We start from the raw sequence: 18,228 nt of genomic DNA, 5'->3' as shown, positions 1-18,228 counted from the left end.
GTTTTCCGTCGTATCAAACCTAACTTTTACTTTTAATAACTTAACTTTAACGACTAAAAGTCTTACTTTTATATTTCTACCTTTTTTTCAGCTAATGTGAGTCATCCAATCTTTTTACTGCACACATTGTAGTTTTCTGTGTTAAACTTGTAGTTTTGTAGGTTAAAGTAATGGAAATTGTTCTAAAAGTTAAGACAATCTTTTTCATCTCAAACCTAACTTTTACTTTTATTAACTTAACTTTAAGCGCTAAAAGTCTGACCTTTATATTTCTCCCTTTCTTCGGCTAATGTGAATCATGCAATTTGTTTTATTTCACACCTTGTAATTTTATGTGTTAAAGTTGTGGTACTATAGGTTAAAGTTATGGAAATTATTTTAAAAGTTAAGACAGTCTTCCGTCGTATCAAGCCTAACTTTTACTTTTAATAACTTAACTTTAACGACTAAAAGTCTTACTTTTATATTTCTACCTTTTTTTCAGCTAATGTGAGTCATCCAATCTTTTTACTGCACACATTGTAGTTTTCTGTGTTAAAGTTGTAGTTTTGTAAGTTAAAGTAATGGAAATTGTACTAAAAGTTAAGACAGTCTTTTTCATCTCAAACCTAACTTTTACTTTTATTAACTTAACTTTAAGCGCTAAAAGTCTGACTTTTATATTTCTCCCTTTCTTCGGCTAATGTGAATCATGCAATTTGTTTTATTTCACACCTTGTAATTTTATGTGTTAAAGTTGTGGTACTATAGGTTAAAGTTATGGAAATTATTCTAAAAGTTAAGACAGTCTTCCGTCGTATCAAGCCTAACTTTTACTTTTAATAACCTAACTTTAACGACTAAAAGTCTGACTTTTATATTTCTAGCTTTTTTCAGCTAATGTGAGTCATCCAATCTTTTTATTGCACACATTGTAGTTTTCTGTGTTAAAGTTGTAGTTTTGTAGGTTAAAGTTATGGAAATTGTTCTAAAAGTTAAGACAGTCTTTTTCATCTCAAACCTAACTTTTACTTTTATTAACTTAACTTTAAGCGCTAAAAGTCTGACTTTTATATTTCTCCCTTTTTTCGGCTAATGTGAATCATGCAATTTGTTTTATTTGTACACCTTGTAATTTTATGCGTTGAAGTTGTGATTCTGTAAGTTAAAGTTATGGAAATTGTTCTAAAAGTTAAGACAGTCTTCCGTCGTATCAAACATAACTTTTACTTTTAATAACATAACTTTAACTGCTAAAAGTCTGACTTTTATATTTCTACCTTTCTTCAGCTGATGTGAGTCCTCCAATCTTTTTATTGCACACATTGTAGTTTTATGTGTTAAAGTTGTAGTTTTGTAGGTTAAAGTTATGGAAATTGTTCTAAAAGTTAAGACAGTTTTCCGTCATTTCAAACCTAACTTTTACTTTTAATAACTTAACTTTAACTGCTAAAAGTCTGACTTTTATATTTCTACCTTTCTTCAACAAATGTGAGTCGTGCATTCTTTTTATTTCACACATTGTACTTTTATGCGTTAAAGTTGTAGTTTTATATGTTAAAGTTATGGAAATTGTTCTAAAAGTTAAGACAGTTTTCCGTCATTTCAAACCTAACTTTTACTTTTAATAACTTAACTTTAACTGCTAAAAGTTTGACTTTTATATTTTTACCTTTCTTCAGCTAATGTGAGTCGTGCATTATTTTTATTTTCACACATTGTACTTTTCTGTGTTAAAGTTGTAATTTTATAGGTTAAAGTTATGGAAATTGTTAAAAGTTAAGAAAAGTTTTGTACCAGTGTACCCAATATGCAAATGTTTGAACACTGAGGCTATTAGCTCAAAAGGTAGAGCAATGTGCATTTATGTACATGGTGTGGGTCCAAGTCCCATATAGCCTACATACTATTGGGTTGTGTTTTGCTATATTGAGAAACGACTATCAATAAAATTAAATTCATCCCTAAATTGGCTAAAGTTATCCAAAATGTCGACTTATTTTTCATAATAAAGCCTATGTAGGATTTGAACCTACATCTCCGCACAAGTTGTACGGTGCTCGACCAGTTGAGCTAATAGGCTTGCAAAAATATATGTATTTTTTTAACACAATGTTACGATTACAGCAAAATAGACCTATACACCAAAATATTATATCCCAAAACCCATCAACTAATAAGTAAAATCTTGCCCAAATCTGCTTCCAAAAAAACACAAAAGAACCAATAAACAATCAATACAAAATATTGCTCCAACATCCATTATGTTGGTTTGACCCATCTTCTGGCAATACTTCCTTCTCGAATTCCTGTTGCTCCTAGCCTCCTACTGGGAACTTCATCACCTGCCTCCAATGCTGAAGTTGTACTCACGGTGACTATATTGGTTATGGTGGCTGGGTATCTGGGATTGAGCCAAAAAGTATCCGAGTTAAGCTTATCGACATTCATCAATTTTAGGATTTTCTTAGGTACAACCTCTGCTTTAACAGAGAAAAAATCAGCATTTGAATAGCAAGCTTTAATTAGAATCTCAAGTACCATAGTAAATAAATCTACAAGAAATCTGTTGCACTAATCTCTGACCCTAAGAGCTCTGGAATAGAAAATGAAGCATTATGAAACTATCATCACCATAGGTTACGTTACTTACGTAGTACATAACATGACAATAGCATTGAATTTGGCAATTATGATGTTTTATATGTAGCCTGGTAGTTGTTCATACTATGATGAGTTATGACAACTCTCTATAATAATCGGCTAAGATTGAACAAGTGAATCAAACAAGAATTCCTTCTTAAAAGGATTACTTTATTTGATCCAAAGTAAGTCAATCATATCAACTGCGTAGAACGAATGCCATTATATGCAAAAACAGCAGAATAAGAGAACATACTCTCAAGGCCAAGTTGATTTACAGCAGCAACAAACTTGCGGTGCAGCTCCACGGACCAGACAACACGAGGCTTCTTCTGAGCTAAACAAAAAAAGCTGGCCAAAGTTTGGGAATGTATACTCTGCATCTCCTGCTCCATATCAACAGCTGCACATCTTCACATCCCAAACTATTGTTTGATGTTGAAGTTACCCAAACTTTAACTACAAAAAGGGTAACTTTAAGCAAACCAGTACCTAGATGCATTGATTTAATAAAACATACATTATACCACATAGAATAACAAAAACTACCAATCCAATTTCCATCAGATCCAACAACATTATATTACAACTTAACCATCAAAACATAACAAGCAGCATTAATAAATAAATTCAATCCATAGAGCAACAATAATGTTACATCTGCCAATTGAGATAAAATCAAGCTCAATTATTGAGTATTAAATTGACTAATTAAGAATGACAAGAACAAAAGAGAAGCATCCAGAAAACAACTACTTAGGAAATCAATTAAAATCAAATCAACCAGGTGTACGAATAGATCAACGAACTTTTCACTCTCAATCTATCAAAACAATAACTAAATCCAAAGATTTTGAATTGATACCTAAGTTCTTTAATCTTAAAAAAAAAAAAAAAACTAAATTCAAAGATTTCGAATACAAACCTATCTGCGAATTGGAGTGAGGACCAATCGCGTGAGGGAAATTCAAGCCCCAAATTTGCAGAATGTTATCGCCTTTGCATCCGATCGCAAATTTTCTTCAATTCAATTTTCTCTTCTTCAATATCATCTCTTTTTGGCAGCCTTTAAACCTTATTCAATCATCTTCAAAATCGAGAATGAATTTGCAGAATTTGATCGAGGTTCTCTCCCCTCTGGTTTTGGGGATTTTTTCTAATTTTCTCTCTCCTCTTCTTATTTTGGCAGGAGTAAGTGAAAGGCGACGATTTTAAAAATTTCGTACGTGTGACAGTTTGGTGTATGTTAATATTAACGTACACCTGTTGCGCGTAAGACCAATTGTTCAGCTAATAGTTTACTAATATAATCATGTTCCTGACTTTTTCATAAATTAGAAAGTTGTAATAACTTGATCGCCTCAACTTGTTACTTACTCAAAGTGGAGTATGAAGTTGTAATTGACCTCCAATGTAAGTGAAAACTAGTTAAAACTCGAAACAAAGATAACATGCAAGAATGGAAATGGCCCTAATTATACCTAGCTCAAACGGTACTCTAACTATACTCGAAACTAGATAACTTTGATTATTTATTTGCATTGGACCAACCCATACTATAACTATATACGGAGTATGACAATATTAATATACTTTTCCGTCTAACAAAATATCTCAATACAACATACGGAGCAATATATACTACACGTAATGCGTGTTGAATTAATCTGAAATCAAAGTGAGTGACTAAATCACCTAAAGAGAACTCGAACCAAATTATCGCAATCTGAACAACCCGTTTGCGACCTGGGCGACCTCTACACATATGGACGGATGGACCTACCAGGCTACCATACATTCCCCTCTAAACATTACCACGTCCAGGCTGTCCAGTAACTTGAACAAGATTATTAGACAAGGGACAATATACATGATGTAAGAAATTGAAGGTATAACTTGCCAAATGGCTACTACTCCGTACTTAACTAAAGTGTAATAGGAAGTACTGTACTTGTTTGCCCGATTCCCAATGCTCAATGCCGTTGAACTCGAAACCCATGAAAAGAAACAACAAAACGGACAACAAAAACAGCATGCTAATTATAATTAATGTGCTTTTTCACACACAAAATTTACAACACTTTCCATAAATTACTAAACAAAACCCATCAATAAGCCAAAAAAAAAAAAAGGAAAATAATGAATAATAAAAAGTGGAGTAAAACACTACTATATTTATAAATACAAAAATAATAAAACTCAACATTATTCTTTTTTTCTTAAATTAATCACTTCCTAACTAATAAAATCAAAAACTATAATTAGGCTTAAACAACTTATCCCTCAAAGTAGCAAACCTCGATTTCTTCTTATCACTTTCCTCAACCACACCTTGGTTATCATCATCATCTTCAACCTTATCACTTCCATCGTCATTAAATGCAGGATGAGTTAATATACAATTTAGCAGCTGAGTTCCTCTTAATGCATTTGTTAATGGCAAATGCCCTTCAGGAGGAGCATCATTAACCCTAATATCATTATTATTATTATCATTAGCAGCATCATTAGCATTAGTAGTAGGAGGAGGAGTAGGATTAAGTTCCCAGATGAACTCATTAGGGAAAGCTCTGTAATTAAACTGCTCAACTTCGGTGTCGAGTTTCTTCATCCACCCGACTTTGATGAAGAATCTGGTGAAGTCTTTGTCAAGCTTTAACCATATCTTTCTCTGAACGCTGTACCCGAACCGGCCGCCGCTTGACTTGAGCCAGAGCTCATCGATTGCCTTAAGGTCGTCGCTAGGCATGAACTGGACTTCTGAGAAGAAGACGTAGCCGCGCTTAACGGCGGCTTCGCCGGCTAAAACGATGATGAGACGGCGGGTTTCTTCGTCTGCTTGGCGGAAGTCTCCTGAGGCGAGGTGGCGTTGGAGGACGTCGAGGGAAAAGGCGGTGTCAGGGGTAGTGGTGGGAGTGTTGGTTGTAGTGGCGGAAGGGGAGGAGAGGAGGGGGAATGTGATCATGTGAGATGAGAGGGAGATGGTGTTGGGGTGTTTGAGGGAGATTGAGGAGGAGGAGGTGGTGGTGGTGGAAGAAGGAATGGAAGAGTCTAAGGAGTGTCGTCGAGGGCGGCGAGCCACCGAGTAAGGGGAAGAGTGGTGGTAAGATTGGTGGTGGATGGTGGCCATAGTATAGTACGGAGTAGTAATGTGGTGAGAAATATGCCAAGTGGATAAAGTGGGAGTGTGTAGGATTAGGAAGTGAAGGGAAGAGTGAGTGAGTGAGAGTATAAAGGAGATATAAGGTGAGGACAAGTAGGAAATATAGGGAGATGATCCAAGAGGATATAAAGAATGGTTTTGATTGGTTGGAAAAGGGTGAGGGTTGGATTTTCTCTCTCATGTTATCATTTGTAATGCTAGGGATTTTGGTACTTTTATGGGAATATAAATTAAAACTAATTTTATACTTACTCCATTTTTTTTAATTGCATCATCTGAGATTTCACGCTTATCAATGCATTAAATTAATTACTAATATGTCTCATTATACATTTTGAAAAATTATAAAAATTTGATAATTTGAAAGTATATTTCGAGACGAATCTAACAAGATCCAACATGAATATAGTTTTCCTTACCTATAAATCACAAAAAATAACTATATAAGAATGTGTGAATAATGCTTAAACAAACATGGTGTAATTATTAAAAAATGGAGGAACTATAAAAAGAGAAAAAAAAAGAAAAATTTGTGAGGGTGAGATGAAAATACGTTAGTATGCAATAATGAGGATGGTGACATGTAATGGGTTAAATTTAGACAATTGGAAATAGATTTGGAGGGTATGGACATTTGGAAATTGTAAAACATGCAACTTAACAAAAAATAACAAAAATGTGTAGGGCAGAGAAAGAAAAAAACATTTCGACTTGTTTACTCTAGAGCCATTCGTTATTTATTTTTTTGCTTTTAATTTTTTATTGTTAGTTTTAAAATTAACGTGATTATTGAGCGGACTTTAAAAATATATTTTGCGTAATAAAAATGTACTATAACCTCCGTTTCATAATAAGCTTTCACAAACTTTTATTTAAAAGTGTGTATAATATTTTATGTTCACTAGAGTAAAAGTTCACTCAAAATACTTAAAAGTGACTCTAATATAGGTAAAAGTTATTTATTTATTAGTGATAAAAGTTTTCATTTTAATAAAAATTACTCCTTTAAAATAACTAATAATGTATAAAAATTAATCATTTAACCATTTAAAATGTTTATCCATTAACTTTTTTTTATAATAAAAATTTTAATCAAGGCATATTAAAAGTAAAAAAAAAAAATGGGTAAAAGTTATTCTTTTGTAACAATAGATAATAGATTTATTGTCCACTTTCCTTTTGATTATATTTACCGTTACTATTTGAACAAATATTAAGACAAAAATGGGTGTGTAAAAAAAGGTGGGTGAATAACTGAATATAATAAAATATAAATAAAGTAAGAGAAATGTATAAAAAGTTGGGTGTGTATAAGAAAAAATGAATTAAGTAAGAGAAAATGAGTGAAAAATTATAAATATTGTTGGGTAAGAGGGACAAGATAATAAACTTTTATGTCCAAAATAGAATAAAACACAATGTAAAAGAACATTTCAAAACCACCCAAAACGAAAGTGTAAAGATCATTTTGAAACGGACCAGTATTGATTTGCATTATGGTTTCGTAACAAGGTCTCTATGTTCCTAGTTCCAAAATTTTATTTTCTCTCTTTGTAATTTGTATACCCCTTGTGAATCGTAGGTCATTTGGACCAATGAGGCAATGGTTGCCAAGTTCCTTTTCATTTTATTTTATTTTCATCCAATTTTCTATCTTGAAATAATTTCGTAAGTCAATAAAAAAAAAAAACTTCAAAAAATCCGTTATTTTTCGTACAAACATCACTATTGACCTAAGAAATAGACCATCCATTTCGTTTATGATGGAGAGGATGCCCATTCAAATAGAAGGACATACTATATAAATTTAGTGGCTAATTATTTTTCAGGAGCTCAAATTAAATTTGTTTGAATATTTGGAGGAAAGAAGTTTCAATTCGAACTAGTGAAGTTCCTAATTTTGTGAAATATGCTATGAGTTTTTTGAAGGAGAATTGGCGCCCATTCGTTATCATTGTTTGTACATTGTAATGGTCTGGGAGACAGGGTCAGTGCAAGATGGGCTGATAAGCTCATTAGCTTAGAACTACTTGGTCATTCAAGAATCTGAAACCAGATTATTGTGGGAAGTAACCAAGCTACAATTCGAAAACATATTCAAAGGACAATGATTTTCCATGGAAAATAATTTCTTTTGTTTACTTATAAAAAAAGTTATAAAGAAAAAAAACATAAAAGTGGAAATAAAAGAAGAGAAAAGAAAATGTAAGGGGTTAGAGCAGAAAATATGGCATTTCTTCTTTTCAAAGGAAAAATTGATTTCCCCTAGAGAAAGTTCATTTCCACCTTGGGGAAAATATTTATCTATACTATATATTAAAAGGCGTCTATAAAAAAGTATATGTGACACATGGCTCTGTGCTTATTGGTCTTTCGCTCCATGTAATCTTCGTATACATAAAATAAATGTCAAACATGGTTTGCATAAGGTTTGAACCTCTAACATTCTGTTTAAGGAATAAAGGTTTTTAAGCTATTACGTAGTACATGCTTCATGTTATCATTACAAAAACAAAATAATACTTCTTCCGTTTTTTAATACTCACAACGTTTGTTACTTTCACGCATGTCAATGCACAACTTTGGTCATTTACATCTTAAAATCTATTTATACAAAAATTATAAAAAGTTAGTATTTTGAAAATACACATTGAGGCGAATCTAACAAGATCTAACATAATTATGTTTTATCTTATATAAAAAAACACCAAGAATAGTCAAAGTAGATTATATGAATAATGTAAAAAGTCAAAATATTGCGAGTATTAAAAAACGGAGGAAGGATAAGTAAATGTGACTGTTATTAATGTAGTAACCAGAACATCACCCGGGCCCTAAAACTAGGTTAGTTGTAAGGTAGGCATGGATACGGCCGACACAAGGGCTATGTACTAATTTGTGCCTTACCTTGGGTAAATTATGCGAGTTATAAGTACATAAACGAGGGCCAATTTCATATATTACAAGTTTTGGAGGTATGTTCGATTGGTGTAGCATACACATGGTAGACCGTCAGAGGGTGCAATTAGAGCTGTCAAAACGGTTAGTCGAGTCGGATCTGGTCATCTCGGTTCTCGGTTCAAGATCCGGTCAGGTCATGTCAGGTCTTTTTATTCCCTGGTGATGGTCGGGTTCCGGTCGGGTTCCGGTCGGGTTCAGGTCGGGTTCGTTCAGGTTGATTATTTATCGGTTCATGTCAACTTATTTTTTCATTCGGTATATTCGGGTTCGAGTCGAGTTTGGGTCGGGTCTTTTCTAGTCGGGTATAATTTCGGGTCGGGTCTTAACAAGTCAGGTTTGAGTCAGACTTGTAGCAGTTAATTTCGGATTCGGGTCAATTTCAGATCGGATAATTATCGGGTAGGATTCACTATCGGACACAGGTTAAAACCGAGTCCGGTAACTATCAGGTCTAGTCAAATTTAAACCTTACAATTAACTTTTATAAATTTGGCTAAATTTGGTTAAACGCTTTTACTTGTTCTATATTAAGTAATTATAAAAAAAAATATTAACTTGATTTAAGTTATTATTTAGTTAGGTCAATGTCAAATCGAGTTGTCAACAGGCCGCGTAAAACAGGTAACGGATTGTCACGAGTTGGGTCAATAACAGGTTTCATCGGGTTATAATCGGTTCAGATTGACATTAAATCAGGTGTTGAATCGGGTTCGAGTCATTTTTCGATCGGGTCAGTTGACTTAGTTCTGTTATCGGTTATATTTTAGTCGGGTGTCAGGTCCGAGTCATGCATTAACGGGTCGAAATGGTCGTCGGTCTTAACGGGTTCAATGCGGTCGGGTTAGCGATTTCCTATTTTAACAACATTTCCGGTCTCGGGTCGGGTCCAATCCTTATAAATACAGGTCGGTTCATGTCGGTTTTTGACATCTCTAGGTGCAACAAGCACATGACACTGCCAAGGGGGCAGCAACTAGTTTACTTTCTTCTTGTTACTTTTTTTAGTTTGTTTGTTTACTTTCTTCTTGTTACTTTTTTTAGTTTGTTTGTTTAAGCTCATGTCAAAAAAAAATATTAAAAACACACGAGCAATAATAGGACATGCTCTAACTGAAACTCCTTGGACATCAGATCACCATATGATCATGCAACCGTCTTTCAACAGCCTAATTACTTGAGCTATAATGTTATGTACATATCGAAACCCAACTCTGGCTAAAAACTGAGTAAAAACCACTCAAATCATGCTATTTGCACGCACCCGTTCTCTGATGAGACATATTCCCATAATAATTAAAGAATAAAACGATAAAACGATAAAACTATAAAACCCTCCTAGAGCCACAGGTTCAATAAGGTACTGGTCGAACCGAACCCAAACGTCAACAACCATTCTGGGCCTGTAATGGTGAGAAATTTAAAAGCAAGTTTTGGCATTAGGAAAGAATTATAGATTGAGGGCAACAAATGTAAGAAATTAATAACAATTTCAAGTTCCAAATGCCAACCCTGACACTTTTTCCACACCTAGTAATAGTATTCCAGAACTGAACACAACTAGTGACCACAACAGAACCCCGACTGTCAAGCCCTCACACACCCCTGACTCTAATTAGCATATAACCAATCACATTGCAGAGCACTGACCAAAAGGCCCTAATAGCCCCATTGGCGCATTCCCCAACATGAAGATCCATAATTGAAAGAGACTTACCAGAACATGGAATTAAATAAGTCAATCACTAGGCACAGGGACAAAGCCTTCTTGTATGCTGATGCAAACCATCACAATTGAACATCGTCTGTGATTTTGTAAATAAACATGCTCCCGGGTACTGGGGAGGAAAAAGAAAAAAACATGTTTTAGCTTCAGGTTACTCTTCAATTCGAGTCCGCTAAAAGGACAAACCACCATCCGAAACTTCAAAAATATATCATCCAATTTCAAAATGTCGCTATGAAAATCCAATCACCTTCATGCTTCTACCATTTAAACCGATTGCACCCCACAAACCAAAACAAAACAAACATTTTAAATGCACCAACTGTAAGGTAAATATTGAGACCCAATTGATATTCAACCTACATTAGTTTCAGGATTTTCAGTGAAGGCATAGTGTCAAAGTGCTTCAGATTCTCAAGCGGGAATGGATATCAACAAGGATCAACAATTCAACAGACCTGTTTACTAAATACATCAGCCAACCAGCCAACCAGCCAACATTTTCCCTACATTCTTCTATTTTCATTTTCTTTCCTTTTCTGTTTCCATTTCAGCTTGATTACTCAGTGCATTTGAGGTTGACAGCGGATACTAGATCATTTGCACTAGTTACTGAGCTGTTTCTACCAATGCTTAAGAACTATAGTACTCCAATTGAAATGATTTTCCAAAGAGATGAGAAGAAAAATAAGGTGCCGCACTTTATTCCACTAGAAAGTAAATCTTCAATTGGTCAATTAAGAGTAGGGAAGTAAATAGAGTATACCAATTGCTTAGGTGCACCATCGGCAACTTCTGCTGGCTGATCTGGCCCCATGCTAGCTATACACCCTCCTTTGCAGTTCATATATTTCTGCATACTATCATCATAGACAGTAGAAGAGTACATACAAATTATTGGAAGAAACATAAAGCATTTAAAAAATTTGTATAGCATGTGATGACCAACACATTCACACTTCGTTCTTTTCACCTGAAATCCACTTGTCAGAACTTTACTGAACTTGTATAAACGTCTTGGCACTTACATGGACATATTGGAAATTATATGAACTTATTTTGGTTGTGGATTGAACTCATTCATTAGCGTTTGTTAGTACTTATTTTTTTCCTGAAACTTAAATGTTTAAGGTGAAAAGATGTAACAAAAGCAAAAAAAAAACATCAGCATCTGACCCCAGTGTCTCTAAAGAAGCCCCCGCCTTAGACACATGTATATGATGATCTAAAACCTCCTAAAGGGGATAAGATCATTGGTAAGAGAAGAAAATGGACGAATGGTTAAAGTCGAGAAAATTCTTACAAGCATCCCTAAATAATGCTTGAAAATTATAAGACAACACTCCAAAAAAGCTCCAATTATCATGCCCAAATAACACCAACATCCCCCCCCCCCCCCCCCCCCACCCCCCACCCCACCCCAGTCAAAGAAACCATAACAGTTAACCAATGCCTACCAAGAAATAAGCAATCTCTATAAGCAAACAAAAGTTTTCTCCCTTTTAAATTTTTTTTCTCCTACGCATGGTAGGTATGTTCATCTGGAATATCACTCATATGCATTTTAGTGAACAAAAATGAAATACATACATAGAAGAAGAAAAAAAAACAGAGACACCAGGAAGTTCCTATTTAGTACAGGTAAAAAGTAAGACAGGGAAACAATGAGTTTCTTGCAAATGTTGCAATATTGCATAGAGAAGCAAAAAGTTAGTGTCATAGCTTACATTTCACAATTGTTGAGCACCATAAGCCTGCTAGGGACACACGACTTCCCACTCAACTTGCAAACAGAGTTACACGATTCACCCTGCCTGTCCACCAGAGATTCCAAATTACACCAAAATAAACTCAAGTTGATAAATAAACAAAAAGAGCATACAGATTATCAGGTCATAAGTTCACACCTTCCAACAACAATACTAATGCCAGCTAATCTTGATTCCATCAGTGTATCAGACGATCCTGTTTAATACCAAAATATAACATTATAAAGTCACACATCCATGGACAAATACTTCATTTGCAAAGCACCGTGCAGAAAGGACACAAGAAGGTAAATTTTCTGCAGAATTCTTTAAAGATTTCAATTTGAATTGAAAGAAATTCAGAGGCAAAAGAGCACTGAAAAAGCATCAGCACAAACATGTACGAGTAGTTAATAAGTTTACTAAAATCAGCAAAAACTCCAGTTCATTACAGGTCAAAAGTCAAGGACGAATTCGACAAGCATTTCTAGTAAATCTAGTCCATGTGAAAGCATGTTTGTCACAACACTGCAGCTGACCTGAGGAATTTGATGGCAAAGAAAAGCAGTGGTGGAAATCACTGAGATAAGCATTTTCATGAACCTGCAAAACAGTGAGCGCTCAGCTTAGATAAGACATGACGTTACACTCATCTAAGTTCCAAATAGTAACTATATTTTTTACATCACTACGCAAACAATAGTTAAAGTACATCAAGAACTACAAGCCTGCAAAGGTAATTTGGAAATGTCCCAACTGCCTTAAACCATAAAGGACTAATAAAGTTACTTTACCTCACAATAAATCCAAATAACAACTAGCAAGAGTGCAAGACAATAAATTTCACTTCAACAAGCAATTTGCATATGACCTCTTGCACCATTTTTTCTGGATTCCGTTGGTGAGGAAAGGCGAAACCCAAACCATGACAGCACACACAATAGTAACTTCAGGAATAATAGAGAAAAGAGAAAGCATCACTTTTTCACCTATGAGAAGGAGAAAGAACAATGGCAATGCTACTGACTAATTTGAACAACTTAATCACCACCACCGTACTCCACAGATAGCAAGGTTAAGTTATAAACATGGCATGTACAGATAACATTTGAACCCCGAAATAATTTTGATGAACTGGGAATAGCAAAGGAAAATAATAAGACATACCACACTGCCAGAATTGTGACGGCACCTCCCAGCACAGAAATCAAAAACAGAATTGTAAGTACCTGCACAAGTGGCACATGCAACATAGTAATTGTAAGTACCTGCACAAGTGGCATATGCAACATAGTAACATACTATTGTCATCCTCACAGGAAGCACGAATTATAGCAGCATCCGGCAAGTTAAAAGGAAATAGAATCCTGGTCTCATAGAGAAACCACAATAAGGGGGAGTCACCCGTGTACAAAACTACAACCACTGCTTCAAAAACTGGCATGCTCTTCCATTTCACTTTGAGAGATCTATGAGAACAAAAGGACGGGGGGGGGGGGGGGGGGGGAGAGTGCCCCAGTTCCCTGCTATTTTTTATGACATTTACCAGTAAAACTGTTCAGACTTCAGAAATAACAGATGAATCGTCTACCTGCATTTTCTGCCTTGGCTATCTTCGTCTTTATAGCCAACTCTTTTTGAGTCTGGTAATACAAAACGAACACGTGATGAACATAACCAGAAAATTGTCCGCAGTTCCACTAAAAACGGAAATGAGGATATATTTAGTACCTGCAATGGATTAAGGCAGCATGAAACACAAAATTCATACGAGTTGCAGCATTGTGAAATCAGGTTGCATCCCCTGTAAGCCAAGAATGAGCTATTTTGGTCAATTATTCACCACTGTTTCTAAATTTCATGAATCAGTAAGAACATAACTCACTGACAAGAGTATTGTCCTCTTTTCTGGGGGCAACAGCGTGATTCAGGGTCCACAGATAGAGCATCACAGACATAGCCTATAATGCAGTAAAAGTACTTAGAAGATCTGCAGGGAAGCCGGAAGGGAACGAAAATGATACAATACATACAAGAAACAAAAAGCAACTGAAAGCTGATAAAATTTCTTTTTCGTCATATGTAAGATAAAGGGACTAGGGCATTTCCTACAAGAAAAAAAAAATCCATGCCTAGATGAGTGGTAAAATTTCATTCGGGTTTAGTCTCATAGGATGTCTCCTTATAGCTGGACTGCAAGAAAATCTGGATAAAAAACATTTAGAAAAAGGAGCTTTATATTTCTAACAAAACAATGACAAGCCATATAACCTCAAAAGAGCACCAACCTACAAAAATGTAACAAGATGCTTAACAAGATCGGCTCTGTACCTAATGCAATAGAGAATTCTGATAAAGAAAACCAACTTTTACGTATCAATCTGCAGCATAAGACTAGCAGTTCTAGTTCCAGGAGAATTGACTCCAGCGACAGGTCAAAGACATTGATCCCAGTGACTCCTACTAAAGTAAACATGCCATCACAACATGTTCCTTATACTAGATGGTACACTCAGCAACACAAATTGGACCTTTTATATCACTACCAGCAGTCATATCAGCATCCCTTCCTCAACTATTGCTTCATATAAAAGCACAACTTTTTTGTAAGATGAAGAATTTGATATAAATAGCTACGCACTAAGATATTCTGACTTCTAAATAGCACAAAGGTCAACAGAGTAAACTAGCCCATCCCATTGTACATCAATCTTGCTACACCTGTCATACATCAATGTTCAGAGGAACAGGCATATATACACAATTGTTTTTCATAGTCTACTCAACAACATTGCATATTCATGATTACATGTAGAAGTATGTTTAATTTCATTACTTTTTAGAGACAGGCACATACCACGGTCATCAGCTAATAAATATCTTCCTTGAACTGTATTCCTGCATGCATGAACTTCAAGACCTATATGCCTCCTACAGTGCAAGGATACCACAAGATTCGTGTGAATTAGAACATCCAAGTACACTAACAGAAATAGTAGACAAGTCTTCAATCAGAAATTCAGAATGAGCATAGTAGTTAATTCTATCCTTGTCTCCAGGTACATACACAGATATGCATATGGCAGCCAACCAACAGGACCAGAACCACGTGTACTAGACAGATAAACAGTCATTTCTAACATCCGACTCTTGACTTTTGTAAAAGCAAATCTTATCAAAAAAGATGTTCATTACTAAGTAGACAAACCCTAATAACAGATATCAGATTCGGTCAAAAGGTGTTCCGTCACCAGACTAAAAGTCTCAACAATTAAGCTCATATTTCCAACTGAACACAATCAAGTGACAAAATTCAAAACCAACAAATAGAGACGAGCCCAAATGCATGCCTCGTCTAACACAGACCTTAATCAGTAGAACTATTAGAAGGAACTCTTTGTTTTCAACTCAAGTACTTAACACACCATTCCAGCCACTTATGATGTTAATATATACCAGCCGCTCCTCCTCCAGTTCCTCGCAACCCCCACGGCCCAACCCCACCTTCAAGCACCCGTCAACTAGTTCATGGTCTGGAACATATGGGCACTAACATTTCATTCCAGAAAAGATAAAACACTTTCCCCTGCAAACACGTCAAATCAAATGTTTCTTCTTTCATGTGTCTGTAATCTGTTTTCGTCATTGGTCATTTATGAGTGGTTATATACTCTTGCCATATCATTACAGTGTGTCAATGAGACTCCCACCTAAAGTAGGTAGGAGTATCAGATGCACCTTAATCGTTTAGTCTTAACCCTACAATGATAACAACTCTCTTTCTTAAGGCAACTGATTCATCTATTATTTCAGAGAAAAGAAATACTTCCTCCGTTTCCAAAGAGTTGCACCTTATTCCTTTCATGGAAATGTCATACCCTACTGCCCACTCCCATTCTTTTTAACACTCTTGTTTCTTAAATAATGTGCCATTTAGAAATGGTGCAACTACTTAGTAACGAAGGAAACAGTGGCGGAGACAGGGGGGGAATACTAAATGCTCCTTGCTTTGGTGGTAATTTCTTGGTTTATTAACTCATTTGGACCCTTTGGTCAAGGGTTCGAATCTTTTACACTACAATATAACTATGCCCTTATAATAGTATACATTGAAGTTAAGCCCATTGTAATCTGAAGTCAACAATTCACTCCTCATACAGAGTATACTGAATCGAACTGCGTGTCTATAAACTGTTCTTTAGAAAGCGTGTGCCTCGCCAACCACAAAATATCAATGGCTTAGAGGTGACAACATGCTTAAAGTTTTTGTTCTCTCTCTCAAACCATACACACTATGGGGAATAACTCTCCCATCAATACACTACTTCACATTTTCAAGCCACGAAATTTCTCACAAAAACAAAAAAAAAACTTTTTTCTTTAAGGGGAAAACAAATATTAATTTAACAGTTCCCTTTAATTAATGATAACCTCTTCGGTTTCAATTAAGACGTCATTTGCGTAATGACTAATGACTAGTAACTCTAGTAAGAATTTTAGTTCATTCCTGTTAAAAGAAGAAACAAAATCCTGCATAGAAAGGAAGAAAACTATCCCACCACATCTCTTTGACTACAATACTTAAACGATGGACCACGGTTCCAACTCTCCCAAACAAAATAAAATACCAAGGAGCCAAATTATAATTTTTTTTAAGAGCAGTCTTCCTTCCAACAAAACAGAAAACAAACTAAGTTTCCTTTCTACGGAGTAATTACCGAGAACGAAGAACCCATTTACTCATTTAGGGTGTCATGAAAAATGCATTACACTAACCTAATGAGTAATCCTTAGATGTCAACTACAACAGGGGCGTTAACCAAGACCTAGGAATTAATCTCGTCTACAATCTACATCACCGCGATATCCTTCCAGAAACCAAACAAATCACTCTCATCCGAAATTCAATTACTGAACACAATTCCGTATTAACATTCATCAATAGGCTATGAACAATAATTTCACTATAATTATCTGACTAATTTAGCCTCAAATTCCAAAAACTACAGATGTGCTACTAACATTCAGCTAAACCCAATTGATGGAATTTCTTCAAGAACATAGAAAATTAATCTCTTTTGAATTCATAAAATTGCAATATTTGTTGTGATTGATCCGATTTTCTGGGGTGGGCAACTGAAAAAATAAAATAAATGGCAAAGAATTTGAATTCGAGTTCGAGCAATGAGAGAAATTCCGAGTTAATCTCGGAAGGGCTCGAGCAATGAAGAGAAAATTAAAATTAAAAAACAAACCTAATTGCTGATGCGTTGAATGGGGTATGAATTATGAGGAGATGGAAGAACGCCCACTTCAGATACTTCAACTCCGGCATCCTTCCGTCGCCGGAGATTTTCTTCAGATTGTTATTGCATGCACGGCCTTCGCATTTTTATTCTGGAAAGTAGTTTCGGGTCATTTCGAATTATTCTACTTCTGTTTTGTTCTACTCCGTAATTGTTTACCCAGATTGTTACACCCGTGTAGTCGTGTACCATAAATATTAGGCAAAAGTAGCGGAAAGCGGATAGCGGTTGAGTAGCGGATAACGGTTGGAGTAGCGGGTAGCGGTCAATAGTAGCGGGTAGTGGTCAATAGTCAAAGTAGTGGGTATCTAACATGAGTGTTTGGTTAAAGTAGCGGTTGGTAGTATAAAATAAAATAAAAGATGAAATATTATTTAAAACTTTAATATAAATTTGTCAAATGCTACCCGCTATCTTAAACGCTACTATTTTTAACGTTTGATAAAAGCTACTCAATCGTTATCTCTACCGTTAACCGCTACCTCTCCAAACACTTACCAATTTTACAAGCAGCGTCTTGACTCGGTCAAAAGACTCAAAACGTTACCTCCGAACACACCTGAAATACACGAAGTACCCTCAAGTTTTCAGAAATACACCAAATACTCTTGATATTTTGTAAAATTGCATAAAATGTCCTTATGACCATATTTCGTCTATTCCGTTAACTTTACCGTTAACACTATTCTGATTTTTTTTTTTCCC

At 35.3% G+C, this 18,228-nt stretch overlaps 3 protein-coding genes across 4 annotated transcripts; all 3 read right to left on the bottom strand.

Moving 5' to 3' along the window:
- Window positions 1–2,111: 2,111 nt before the first annotated feature.
- Window positions 2,112–4,495, bottom strand: LOC110797786 (two-component response regulator ARR12). Of its 2 annotated transcripts, none has more exons than XM_056838985.1 (3): window positions 3,548–4,495; window positions 2,879–3,114; window positions 2,112–2,459 (listed from the first exon to the last, which is right to left on the bottom strand). In XM_056838985.1, exons 2-3 carry the CDS (start codon window positions 3,015–3,017, stop codon window positions 2,242–2,244), a joined length of 357 nt encoding a protein of 118 aa, XP_056694963.1. In that variant the 5' UTR covers window positions 3,018–3,114; window positions 3,548–4,495; the 3' UTR covers window positions 2,112–2,241. The 2 variants fall into 2 exon arrangements, with proteins under 2 accessions (XP_056694963.1, XP_056694962.1); XM_056838984.1 differs by having other exon boundaries at window positions 2,879–3,081.
- A 281-nt stretch (window positions 4,496–4,776) lies between these two features.
- On the bottom strand, window positions 4,777–5,902 carry LOC110797785 (tetrapyrrole-binding protein, chloroplastic). Its single transcript, XM_022002900.2, has one exon. The coding sequence runs from the start codon at window positions 5,750–5,752 to the stop codon at window positions 4,871–4,873; it is 882 nt and encodes a 293-aa protein (XP_021858592.2). The 5' UTR covers window positions 5,753–5,902; the 3' UTR covers window positions 4,777–4,870.
- Window positions 5,903–9,833: 3,931 nt separating this feature from the next.
- Window positions 9,834–17,688, bottom strand: LOC110797784 (uncharacterized). The gene is made up of 12 exons (XM_022002899.2): window positions 17,473–17,688; window positions 15,075–15,148; window positions 14,103–14,178; window positions 13,949–14,021; window positions 13,809–13,860; window positions 13,385–13,446; window positions 12,757–12,820; window positions 12,377–12,434; window positions 12,197–12,283; window positions 11,236–11,329; window positions 10,461–10,581; window positions 9,834–10,146 (listed from the first exon to the last, which is right to left on the bottom strand). Exons 1-11 carry the CDS (start codon window positions 17,550–17,552, stop codon window positions 10,489–10,491), a joined length of 813 nt encoding a protein of 270 aa, XP_021858591.1. The 5' UTR covers window positions 17,553–17,688; the 3' UTR covers window positions 9,834–10,146; window positions 10,461–10,488.
- Between the last annotated feature and the right edge of the window lie 540 nt (window positions 17,689–18,228).

This window comes from Spinacia oleracea, chromosome 3 (assembly GCF_020520425.1).
Source record: "Spinacia oleracea cultivar Varoflay chromosome 3, BTI_SOV_V1, whole genome shotgun sequence".
In the NCBI taxonomy this organism is placed as follows: Eukaryota; Viridiplantae; Streptophyta; class Magnoliopsida; order Caryophyllales; family Amaranthaceae; genus Spinacia; species Spinacia oleracea.
Note: the sequence above shows the minus strand (reverse complement) of the source record. Positions and strands in the feature narration are given on the sequence as shown.

Bases quoted from the DNA above. Each gene is read 5' to 3' on its own strand.
- LOC110797786 (XM_056838985.1), bottom strand. From the start codon at position 3,017: ATGGAGCAGGAGATGCAGAGTATACATTCCCAAACTTTGGCCAGCTTT. The intron at 2,460-2,878 runs GTATGTTCTCTT...CTGTTAAAGCAG, and splicing joins AAATCAACTTGGCCTTGAGA to AGGTTGTACCTAAGAAAATC.
- LOC110797785 (XM_022002900.2), bottom strand. From the start codon at position 5,752: ATGGCCACCATCCACCACCAATCTTACCACCACTCTTCCCCTTACTCG.
- LOC110797784 (XM_022002899.2), bottom strand. From the start codon at position 17,552: ATGCCGGAGTTGAAGTATCTGAAGTGGGCGTTCTTCCATCTCCTCATA. The intron at 14,179-15,074 runs GTATGTGCCTGT...ACTGCATTATAG, and splicing joins TTTATTAGCTGATGACCGTG to GCTATGTCTGTGATGCTCTA. The intron at 11,330-12,196 runs GTAAGCTATGAC...CTATGATGATAG, and splicing joins GTGCTCAACAATTGTGAAAT to TATGCAGAAATATATGAACT.